General features: G+C 51.8%; 5 protein-coding genes across 6 annotated transcripts; 4 read left to right on the top strand and 1 right to left on the bottom strand.

The window, feature by feature from the left end:
• Nucleotides 1–1894: 1894 nt before the first annotated feature.
• Nucleotides 1895–2497, top strand: CKM354_000114700 (uncharacterized protein; the record flags this gene model as incomplete). Its single annotated transcript, XM_044796260.1, has 2 exons — nucleotides 1895–2416; nucleotides 2474–2497. 2 exons carry the CDS (start codon nucleotides 1895–1897, stop codon nucleotides 2495–2497), a joined length of 546 nt encoding a protein of 181 aa, XP_044652195.1.
• Nucleotides 2498–3541: 1044 nt separating this feature from the next.
• On the top strand, nucleotides 3542–4038 carry CKM354_000114600 (uncharacterized protein; the record flags this gene model as incomplete). Its single annotated transcript, XM_044796259.1, has 2 exons — nucleotides 3542–3743; nucleotides 3803–4038. 2 exons carry the CDS (start codon nucleotides 3542–3544, stop codon nucleotides 4036–4038), a joined length of 438 nt encoding a protein of 145 aa, XP_044652194.1.
• Nucleotides 4039–4147: 109 nt separating this feature from the next.
• On the top strand, nucleotides 4148–5119 carry CKM354_000114500 (uncharacterized protein; the record flags this gene model as incomplete). Its single annotated transcript, XM_044796258.1, has 1 exon — nucleotides 4148–5119. The coding sequence occupies one exon, from the start codon at nucleotides 4148–4150 to the stop codon at nucleotides 5117–5119; it is 972 nt and encodes a 323-aa protein (XP_044652193.1).
• An 850-nt stretch (nucleotides 5120–5969) lies between these two features.
• CKM354_000114400 (uncharacterized protein) lies at nucleotides 5970–7654 on the top strand (the record flags this gene model as incomplete). Of its 2 annotated transcripts, XM_044796256.1 has the most annotated exons (4): nucleotides 5970–6898; nucleotides 6973–7158; nucleotides 7262–7316; nucleotides 7379–7654. In XM_044796256.1, the coding sequence occupies 4 exons, from the start codon at nucleotides 5970–5972 to the stop codon at nucleotides 7652–7654; spliced, it is 1446 nt and encodes a 481-aa protein (XP_044652191.1). The 2 variants fall into 2 exon arrangements, with proteins under 2 accessions (XP_044652191.1, XP_044652192.1); XM_044796257.1 differs by having other exon boundaries at nucleotides 7262–7418.
• Nucleotides 7655–8409: 755 nt separating this feature from the next.
• Nucleotides 8410–10528, bottom strand: CKM354_000114300 (uncharacterized protein; the record flags this gene model as incomplete). Its single annotated transcript, XM_044796255.1, has 5 exons — nucleotides 8410–8959; nucleotides 9016–9253; nucleotides 9309–9516; nucleotides 9576–10073; nucleotides 10124–10528. The coding sequence occupies 5 exons, from the start codon at nucleotides 10526–10528 to the stop codon at nucleotides 8410–8412; spliced, it is 1899 nt and encodes a 632-aa protein (XP_044652190.1).
• Between the last annotated feature and the right edge of the window lie 420 nt (nucleotides 10529–10948).

Here is a 10948-nt window from a genome sequence, read left to right as displayed (position 1 = left end):
GAACCCTGTCGCAGGGCATAGAAAAGGGAACAAGGTAGCACACGGAGGCACCAAACTGGCGAATCTGACCATCTATTTCAAGGACGTCAGCCTCGTACAGATGCGAATCGAGGGTTTGAAATAAGTTTGTACTGTAGAGAAAATACTGGAGCAGTTCCGTTAGGCTCCGATGTGTTCTCATGATCGTTCCTGTACGAGGCTACTCTGGTTGCGGTACATTGATTTCCAAATGGCGTGAGCAAAGGTCCACGTGATGGACTGGATTACGTCCAAATGCCATCCGCCGCGCCCATTCTCCGCACGCGCCGGCGGGCACTGGGTATGCTGCACGTGTGCTATCAGACTACTACACGCAACAAGGTTAATGGAATCTGCAGAGCCGAACAGGTACCGAATATCCCGATCGAGTATTGGCTCGTACGCGCCCAGCACCGTCCGCATCTATGCCGGGCTTGGGTCAAGATCCAACTGCATTAATAAGCCTGCCATTCCCATCATGGTGCTTATTTCAACGTCGGCCTGCGCTACACCACTGGCTTGGTCCCAAGAGTCTGGTAAGACTGAGTCATGTTCCTGGCGCCTAGGTGGCAGGTATCTAGTACCGTGGCCGAGGTGGAGTGAAGGAAAATGACAACGATGAAGAGCCTCTGATTGCTTAATGCTGGCTATAGGATCGCACGAATAATACCATTCGGCCGATGGGTCTAGTCTCGCGGAAGGCTGGGTTGCACCGAGTGAAGCAATCGGATATCTGAGCTGTCCGCTACTGTCTCGAATGGAGGTGGAACTGCAGAGAATTAGCTATTGTTCTCGACATTCTTTCAATTCATTTCTGGTTTATTGACGGAAGCGTGGGTCAGAGTGTGAATACGTTCTCAACAGTAATCTTCAGACAGGGATAACTGTAATTGATATTGATCTTTCATCATTTGGAGGTGTGGATAGGATCTCGGAGTGTGGGTGTACCTTGACGTGTTGAGCTTGACTTACCATAGTAGTTTCGAGGCCGAACATCAGGCCTGGTACGCGAATCCGATTTCTGCGACGATTTTGGTCAATACCATGTAAATTCCGTGCACAAGACATGACCCGATGGGCAAGACACATCATCCACTACAAAGAGGTGATCTGCATACGAAAGTTAGCATCGAGTCCGAGTCTCTCTGCAGACATGATCGTGTGAGGATTCTGGAGGGGTTCAGACTGTTGAGCTTGAATATTTTTTGAACTTCATCGACGAGCTCAGAAGTTATCGTTTGAAGAAAAGTCATCATGTGATGGATGCTTGAGGAGGAAGGGCTGGAATACACGTACCATGAGAGCCACTAAAGTGAGCCAGACCTAGTAATTAGTTCTCATCTGCGTGCGCCAAATGCTTCGATGCTCAGCATCATGCTTCAACTTTTTTGTAGAGCGCGTCTTGGTCGGAAGCTTTCAGCAGCTAGGTGAACAAGGCAAGCTCGTGGCAATGCTATGATCTCAGATCGCTTCGTACTACCGGAGATGCCATGAGCGCATGATCATGCAGCTGTCCTGCATGTCGATGGCGATTGCGGATGCGAGACGACGCGATGTTGTAGAGGGAGTCTGGAAAGAGAAAGAAATTTGGATTTGGAAGTCGTGGTTCGATGGGTCGCTGTGGCAAAAGCTGTGGGACATTCGGGCCATGGACAAAGATCGCAGCGGCATGTGAACAGAGTGATGCTGTAAGCAGTAAATGAACACATATTGATCTACATCACTTCTCCCGCACAATACTCTACCACTCTACAGCGCAATCGCAGGCACCTATCACAGTGTTTACAACCAAGCCTCTTCGAAACGCCCTTCGATCTTTCCCATCAAGCCAGCACCCCTTTCCTCTGGAGCCTGAGCGCTCCACCCTCTATTCAATATGGGCGGAGCGCTGTCCATGTTCAGCAAGCTTATCTGGACCAAGAAAGAGATCCGCATCCTGATTCTCGGTCTTGACAATGCTGGCAAGACCACCCTCCTATATCGACTCAAAATCGGCGAGGTGGTGACCACGATACCCACCATCGGTTTCAACGTCGAATCGGTGACGTACAAAAACCTCAACTTCAATGTCTGGGATTTGGGCGGACAGACGAGCATACGGCCGTACTGGAGGTGTTACTACAGCAACACAGCGGCGGTGGTCTTTGTGATCGACAGCTGTGACACAGAAAGATTGGGGACAGCGGGTGAGGAATTGAGGGCCATGTTAGACGAGGAGGAGCTGAGGGATGCGAGTTTGCTAGTGTTTGCGAACAAGCAGGACAGCCCTGGGGCCAAAGGCGCTGGTGAGATCAGCGAAGTGCTACGACTTGGAGAGTTGAAAGATAGGAATTGGAGCATAATGGCTTGTTCTGCGGTGACAGGAGCGGGTGTGAACGAGGGTATGGATTGGTTGGTGGTAGGTGGTGAAGATCTTCCTGTGAATAATTCGTTCCAGACACTGACGAGGTGACAGCAAACGGTCGGAGAGAACGCGTAAGGCACTAGAAATGAGCAGTAAAAGCTAGGGTAATTTGGCAAGCTAGGACATCTGCATAGACTTGCATAGCATGGCGTTGTGGAGCACAGGAAATGGGTGGGCAAGCATTGTCGAACAGACGTGCGGACAAAGACGGCAGCACTTTAGGCAGGCTTCATCGGTATCGAGCGAATTCTCAGCTCACAGTCGCCCCTTGGAAGCGGTGGATGTATTCGACAAGCAGAAGAAACTCGTCAGAGCGCAGCATTGGCTGCCTAATGCTGACCACGAAAAAAGGAAGACACTGACACGGCATAGGACATCTGGTCGCTTGCAACAGGTTCGGTTGCCATGACGAGAGAAGCCATATGCCTGCCGCCACGCGACACCAACTTGCAATGTTCGAGTTCTAGACCTCGACACTCTTGAGAGCTCGCTCGTTCTCAGACTTCTGGCAAGACCTGTCCGATACAAGCTGAAGCTGCTTGGAGCCGCTTTCCCGATATTCCAAGCGCGTGGGCGATGTCAAACCCACGGAGCTCCGTGATCCTAGACGGTCGCAGTATGGGACTGCTAACCTTTGAGCTTGTGTATACGTTCGTTAGGTCCTTTGCGGTCTTGCTAGTGGATCGATCCGCGAATTGTCATCACAAAGATGCACTCCGCATAGTGCCAAGCAGAACGTTCAGTGAGGAATAAGCAGCGTGAAGCTCGAACACCTCCTCCGGCACATACGCTTCTCCACGGGAATTTGAATGCAGCCGCACGACCGGAGGCCCTCACTTCATCACAGCTACATACTGGTTCTCCAGGTCTTGCGTAACCATCACGATGCTTAGCACACGCCCGCTATGCAAGGATTGCGGGGAAGCAAGAAAGTACTATGGTACAAGATCGTCGTATACCAAATCCAAGCTTGCTGGACAGAGCCTCAACATTGGCAGTGACGACTAAGTCTTTGCTTTGTTTCGAGCACGAGGCAAATTAGGATTATGGCGTTCCAAATTTGCCAGAGCCTCTCCTTCTGGAAAGCTGTAGTCGCCTCATTTCATCTCAACAGTCAACATGTCCTCCATGACAAATGGCCAGTCTAGCACGTTTCCGCCTGTCAAGCTCTACACGACTCTCCATGATTTATATCTGGATGGCAAGGAAGGTCCTTTAGAGGAGACTTTGTGTGTGATCAAGCCCAACTCGGACCCCAAGTATGGCGAAGTCGTTCCCTTCAATAGCAAGTATACGATCCATTCAGCACAAGTAGGAACCGGTATAGTGTCAAGGCCCAGTTCACATGCTACTCTGAGAGTAATCTGACCTATACTACAGCGGACGACCTTGCCCATCTTCAGATGGAAATCAACTGCTACTTACTGATGTTCTACGCCGGGCCCATGCAAGTTGCCTTTATCGGTGTTGCTGAAGGACAGACTGAAGACGACACATTGCAAAAAGACACAATACATTCCAACGCTGAGCGAAGTTTCAGTGTCATTGACAAGGCCCAAAGACCGAAAGTCACGCAAGTCCCGACCAATCTTCCAACATCCAGGCATAGCCGCTGACAACATGTCTTTCCAACACAGCACCTACGCAGACAGCCAAGCCTTCAAAATGAACCACCCCTCATCGTCCCCAATCCACTTCGCCTTCGCCCTCGACTTCGCCCAATCCATGCCATACGTTCACTCCCCCGATAAAATCTACAAACTCAACAGCAAACGCTGGCTCGCCGAATGTTCCCTTCGCAGCGCCAACGACACCATCATCGACTGCGCCATCCCGCCTCAGAAACTCTTCTCCAGCAGTCAAACCGAACGCTCCGCCGCTATCGATGCCGAAATCGACCGGGTGAAGAAGATCTTAAACGACCGTCCTCCGTATGTTCTGAAATTGACGCAGAGTCTCTCATCAGTTGGAACTTTGATCGTGAGAGATGCAAAGGAAAGAGAAGAGGTGATTAAGAAAGCTGAAGAGTATTTGAGGGAGTATTTGCCAAGGATCACGAAGGAGAATGAGTATTTGAATACTACGTCGTTGATCTTGTCGGATTTTATTCCAGGAGATACGATGGCGTTGAACTTTTTCGTGAGAGCAAGTGGAGAAGCGGTGTTCTTGGGAGCTTGTCATCAGCTTTCTACGGGCGAGAGTGGAAGACAGGCGACGGCGATTACGTATAAAGAGCAAGAGAAATTGGAGAAGAAATACCGGGACGTCTTGAAGCAGATTGGGGAAGTTTTGCATGAGGAGGGTTATAGAGGACCATGTGGTTGTGATGTGATGGAAGACCCAGAGACGGGACGATTGTTTGTCATCGATCTGAACGTGAGGTCGGCGTTGAGTTTGGTGTTGTACACATTGAAGGATCATCTCAATGGAGACATGGGTCTGAAAATGGCACTGGTCTATGAATGTGTTATGTTGAAGATCCCGAGGGGAGAATTGGAGAAGAGGTTCGGGAAAGAATTTCAGAATGGCAGGCTGATTCTGATGGGGAGTACGAGGCTTGGGAGTAAGGAACAGTGGGCGTATGGAATGATACTGGCTGGGAATGACCAGGATGAGATCGATGGGCTGAGTGACAGGATCCTGAAGTTCGAGATTGAGGGAGGACAGGACGGCGATGTGGCAGATGCTGCTGGTTGAGCAAACTTTTCTACACTGTATTATTCATTGCGAACATGATCAGTGAAGTCTGAGGTTACAGGGATCACGAAGTTGAGCACGTGGCTCTTGTGTTCGGCTCCTCAAACAACCTGCGTGCTGCGTTCTTCCACAACGATGACCACATCTCCAAGCATGCGCCACTGACTCGTGCTGCATAGCCGCGCCACAAGGCTTGTTTTCTCGATCCAGGCATGCGCTGTCACGCATGGCGCAGCGAGCATCAAGGACGCGGGAAACGTGATCGACACGGACGGAGGATGGCTGAGCTGGTGGAGACGACGCTGACTTCGCGGCGGACACCAATTCTTGCTCGAAGATGTGAGGCCGCATCCGGATTCTCTTGCGCGGTCAGATGTTCGCACGGGATGTATCGAGATGAGCTCTCCAGGCGAGTGAGTGCCAGGACGATGAAACACGAACCGCGGCAAGCGATATCATGGCAATACACTGGCACGCTCACCACAAGACTTTCCTTGCTTTGAACAGACCGCAAAGGCTACGTCGATCATCAAGAAATCCTGTTCGGCAACGCGCCACGAAATGGCTTGCCCAGACGGCTGGTAGCGCTTGGGAACGCTGCTCATCCTCAAATGCCACGCGACCGCCAATTGAACGCGCAGAGTGACTTCCTCTCCGGCCAAGAACTGGACTGCATCTTGCCGATTGCCGCTGTCGTCTCAGCTGCGTTCAGACGGCGTCGCGACTGCCACGTTTGATAAAAGAAGGCGTCCCTCGCACATGCCAGCCCAATAACTTACATCTTGTGCTATGAGCGTCATCTCCTCGTGCTATTCCCAGGCCATATCAGAACATCACCCAATGCTATCGGATGCAGAAATATCGCATAGGAAGTACTGGTCTGTGGTTCGACATTGAGAACATAGGAGCCCAACGCCAACGCCGGCCAGCATGGCAACGATATGTTCAGAACCTGCCACGATGGGCGAGGTGCGCCATAACAGGCTTGCTAGTCCTCTGCGCAGCTCTGGGCTTTCTGCGCGGATGTCGTGACCTCAACGACCAGGCGATTAAGCAATACCCCACTGATTATTCCAAACTGCAACCCCCGGTGGCCGCCTTCACAGAGAGTGCACACCCTGTTCGCTTCTCTAGCGGGATCGCAAGACCACAGCGTTTCGTCTCCGGATCATACAAAGAGGATCTTCAAACTTTCCCGAACAGCATAGATGAACGCTATGCCTTTATCAAAGCTCTGGCAAGTGGAAAGGAAGGCAAAGCAGCACTATACCATGACCGAACAGATGGCAGTACAGTCGTGGTCAAGATCTTCTACAGCATATCTCGCAATCGTCTACCATCAGCGATTGTGGACACATTTGCCAATTTCACCACCATGTGGCCTGCCGAGATCGAGGCGAGTCTGCTCCTGGGCACTCGCCGCGACTCTGATTTCGTCCCTGTCGTGGACTATTTCATCCTTCAAACTCCATCAGGCTGGTTTTGGGCGCTCGTGACACCTTTCATAGCACGGGGGACGTTAGCGCATCTCGCCGAGGATGAGCGCAGCTCATCAACGAACACGACGATCGACGATGTTGATGCGTTATATCGACCTACCTTTGATGCTACGCTCGGCCAGCTTCAAGACCTCCACAGCATGGGATACTGCCATGACGATGTCAAGCCGGACAACATCTTCGTCCAACATCCGCACCGTTGGTTGCTTGGTGATCTTGGCAATGTGCGGCACACAAATCACCCCTGGCACAGCACGAAATCCTGGATTCGACAAAATCAGTAAGTTGAGATAACTTGTAGATCACAGCATTATCAGAATTACTGCCTCCAGAATTATGCTGATCATTGCGCAGATGGTCCGATTGCACAGTCAATGACCTTCGCAGAGCTTATAAGTCGTACCTGTGGTTCCTGCGCCATGTAGGCGGCGGCGACTTCGATCGACATTTCTGGGATGGAAAGAAAGATTGGAGTCGCATGTATTGGCGATTTATGGAGCGCTGGGTCAGCCTCGCTAACAGTGGAGATAGAAGCTCACTGTGAGTATCCGCCTCTTCTTTGACGGCACAAAATTATGTCCATGTTCGACTGCTGGCAATGGAACGTTTGATCGAGTCGCACCGACGCTAACTCCCTATTCAGGCATTACAGAGCTCAGGCGATTCTGGATGAGACTTTCGCCGACCACGCCTCGATTGTCAGCGGCGAAGTTTGGTCGCGACGCAGCGAGCGAGAGCTACTATGTACTTCTATTCCAAGGAGACTGTGGGAGTGGTCAGATCATCTTGGTTTGACGTGAGCAGTGAACTTGAAGTAGAACGAGTAGACTCACGACGACCTGAGAAGACCTTGAGAACCCAAGGAGTACAACTCCGCGATCGTCAGCCTTGTTTGAAGAAGCCTGTGCGAGGAGTCGGTAAGCCAATCAATTCACGATGCATTTTCGTTCAGCTGTGGCTTAGCCACTGCAAGCTGGAATCCTTCGAGCAGGATCCAACGTCACTCCAAGCGCCAGCCAAGAAATTGAACCTATAGCAGCTCAGGCAGAAGTCCTCCGACACTCATGATAGTACCATTGTTTTAACCTCACAGTACAAGTCATCACCATCCTTCGATACTAAACTGCATCGCTGCCCCAACCCCACAACATTGACTGTCTGTCTGCGATTCAATACAGCCTATCAAGACATACATATCCGAATATGAGCGACACGACTCAATCTCGCTCTCGACGGGCGTGCAGCGATCCAATAGGCAATGGACCCATAGATGGCAACCCTCGAACAGGCATCGGCTGCACCGTTTGCTGTAACAATGACAAATACGGCTTTGGAAGCTCCGTCTGTGGGAGATGTAATCGCTGCCATGGATGTGGCTCATCGAACAACGGGATCGGACCTATCCAAGCAGTCTACTTTGGCGGCAAAAAGATTGTGAAGAAGATGACTGCTTCGAAGTCCAAGGAAGGAGGGATGACGGAAGGGAAGGTGGAAGGTGGACCGTAATTGAAAATGGCCGAAATGTTAGTACTGTCGTGGACAGAAGCAGACATGTCAATACATTATTGACTTGCCGCCAGGCGCATACAGTACAATTCTCGTGGCGTGATCGACCAATGAACAAGAATAATTCATCATAATAATTTTCTATATATTGGGTATCCTAAACGATCGCCGCGTTAAGGACCAGGTCCAGCCCAGGCCTGTACATATTTACTACAATTCTCTCACGCTTTCAATACTGTACAACACGATATATTCCAAGCCAGCAATGAAACTTTGTGATTGCTCTTACCAATCTCCACCTCTGTGAGTAGCCGGCCACCTCGCTCGCCAAGCAGGCCCGAATTTGTACACGACGGGAATTAAGAGGGTGAAGAACCCAATGATTGCCACGTAGATGAGCATGGAGTCCAGGTATCCGAACTCTGAAACCCATTCTGTCACCCGGAAGGACAGTATAAAAGCGATCAGGCAGCGGAAAGATGCGATGTTGACCAATGCTGGGCCAGCCAAGTGTGGGTAGGTTTCGAGGACGTAGACTGCTCCGACAGTATTGGTGCCGAGGAAACCGAAAGCGATCAAGCCCAGACCTAGGAGGAAGACCGCCCAGTGGTATTCGCCGATGTGGGAGCCCGCAAGGCCGTAAACGACACATCCAACGATGGTGCATATGGTTGGAATGATGAGGTTGAGGAGTTGGTTCTCAGGCAGGCGTTTGCCTCGAGCTTTTGCCACCCAGTTCGCTGTCCAGTCAGCGCCGAAACCGGTGAGGAATGCGACGAAGATGGCGCCGATCAAGACTGGGACCATGCACAGGCCAATGTGGTAGAATGACCATCTGTGTACAGTTAGCGATCTCGTTCGGCTGCTCGGTGAATTGATGTTGTTACTTACGACCACGGCCGTGTGAGCAGGGGAGCGGCTACATTGTACCCTGCAGCGAATGTCGCAGCCATCATTGCGCTGTTCAAGCAGGTGACGAAAAAGATCTGCGGGTAAAAGAATGTGAAGATGGTATCGAGGAAGGCTTGCCAGCCCTTGCTCCACTCTGGGGGAGCATTGAAGAGTGCCAGGTCACTTCTCCATGTGCGCGGCGAGTGCGCAATGATGCTCTCGCGACGCGGGACACCATCTGGTCTCATGTTAGCTAAACGAGCTCGGTCTAGAATCGCGCAAGGCCAACTCACTCATCTCAGCTCGGGTGCGGTGCCACTTCGTCTCTGGGAGGAAAATGTAAACGCCGACGAGGAAGAATCCGCCGAAAATGCACGTGATGAAGTAGACCCATCGCCAACTTAGGCTGACCACAATGTAGGGTGTGGCAATACCGAGGCCGATAATGATAACGCCTTGCGCGGCAAAGACGATAGAGATCCAGGTGTTGCGTTCGTGTACCTGGATAGAACAATTAGACACAGAATGAACGAGGAATCGTACGAGCTGCTACAACTTACAAAAACCATATCTTGAAGAATAAAAGGAATCAGACTCTCGACGGTGCCAGCTCCAATGGCTTGAACACACCGAGCTGCGATGTGTGATTCCAGAGAATGACTGTGGCCAGCCCAGAAAGCGCCGGCGATGGCGATCACTCCACTGAGGAGCAGTACTGGGCGACGACCCACGGAGATTGCTAGAGGGACCAGAGCCAGATTGGCGAGGCCCATGACCAGCACTGGCATGGATGCGAGAAGCTGGACTCTCCATATGGGCGGTGCGCCTGGCAGAGAAGCCAGAGACTTGATAGGATCGATGCCTTCGGGAAGTCCACCTCCAGAGCTGGATAGCGGTGCCAGCAGCGATGGGTTGAGACCAGCATATTCCAAGAAGAATACTGGCAAGAGTGCGCCCAAGATCAGTTCGGCTGCGGCGGCCAACGCGCCAAAGAAGCAGAGGAAGAATGCTGCAAGCAGTTTGCGCCATAGACTCAAGTTCATAGGGTCTTTGGGATCCTACTCATTGTTAGTCTGTCGATCCAAACCTTGTGCGACAGAGCACATACCGAAGTAGGTGCTGGCTGCTTGACCAGCACGCCACCTTTGTATAGTAGGCCATAATTTTCGAATTTGGTTGTCGTTTCTGCTCCGTTCTTGAGCTTCTCCTGGCTCAAGGACCTTCCAAGGCTCCCGGAACTCTCTGATCTCTCCGTCTCTGAGATGGACATGCCAAAGCCATGCTTCCTTTCGGATCTGTTGTCGTCCATACTGCGGGGCGGTCGTCCTTCACTAGATGGACCACACTGGAATCTCGAGCCTGGGTTGGAGCCCAGTGGTCCGCCGTGACGAAGGAAGATGGCTAGTTCTGAAGTGCTGTTTGCAGAAGTAGGAGTTGCGTCGCGTGGTTGCATATTAGTCCGCCGAGGATGGCGCGGTGGCGCCGTGATGCGGTCGACGTCGACGGACTCCATAGCTGATCGACGAGCTTAGCTCTCTAAGCGGAGCGCGTGAAACGTGAGAACGAGTCGCAAGGTGTTACACTATAGAAGGCGGTAGTGAAACGCACCCAGTAAAGGAGTGGTACCAACATGTTGGCGCGGTGGGCGTCGTTGGCGTCCGTACCAGCCGAGATTGCCCACGACTGAATTTGGATTTGACTTCTTCTGTGGACAGGCAGCAAAAAGGGCGGCGAGCAGGCATGGGCGTGGTGAGAGTGCGTGCGATCCCGGCGTGCAGAAGTCTATACCGCTGCAGCAGCATGGATCAACCCCAGGGTCCCACGAAACGGAGATGGTGGTCGAATGGCAACGCGCAACGCCCATCTTCTGATTCGTTTCCATTGCAACGGACCGGAGGGAGCAGCGCAGTCAACCTCGGGATACCACAACTCA

This window comes from Cercospora kikuchii (assembly GCF_019650295.1).
Source record: "Cercospora kikuchii DNA, contig_00001, whole genome shotgun sequence".
NCBI classification, from domain to species: domain Eukaryota; kingdom Fungi; phylum Ascomycota; class Dothideomycetes; order Mycosphaerellales; family Mycosphaerellaceae; genus Cercospora; species Cercospora kikuchii.
This window is presented reverse-complemented; position numbering and strand designations above follow the sequence as displayed.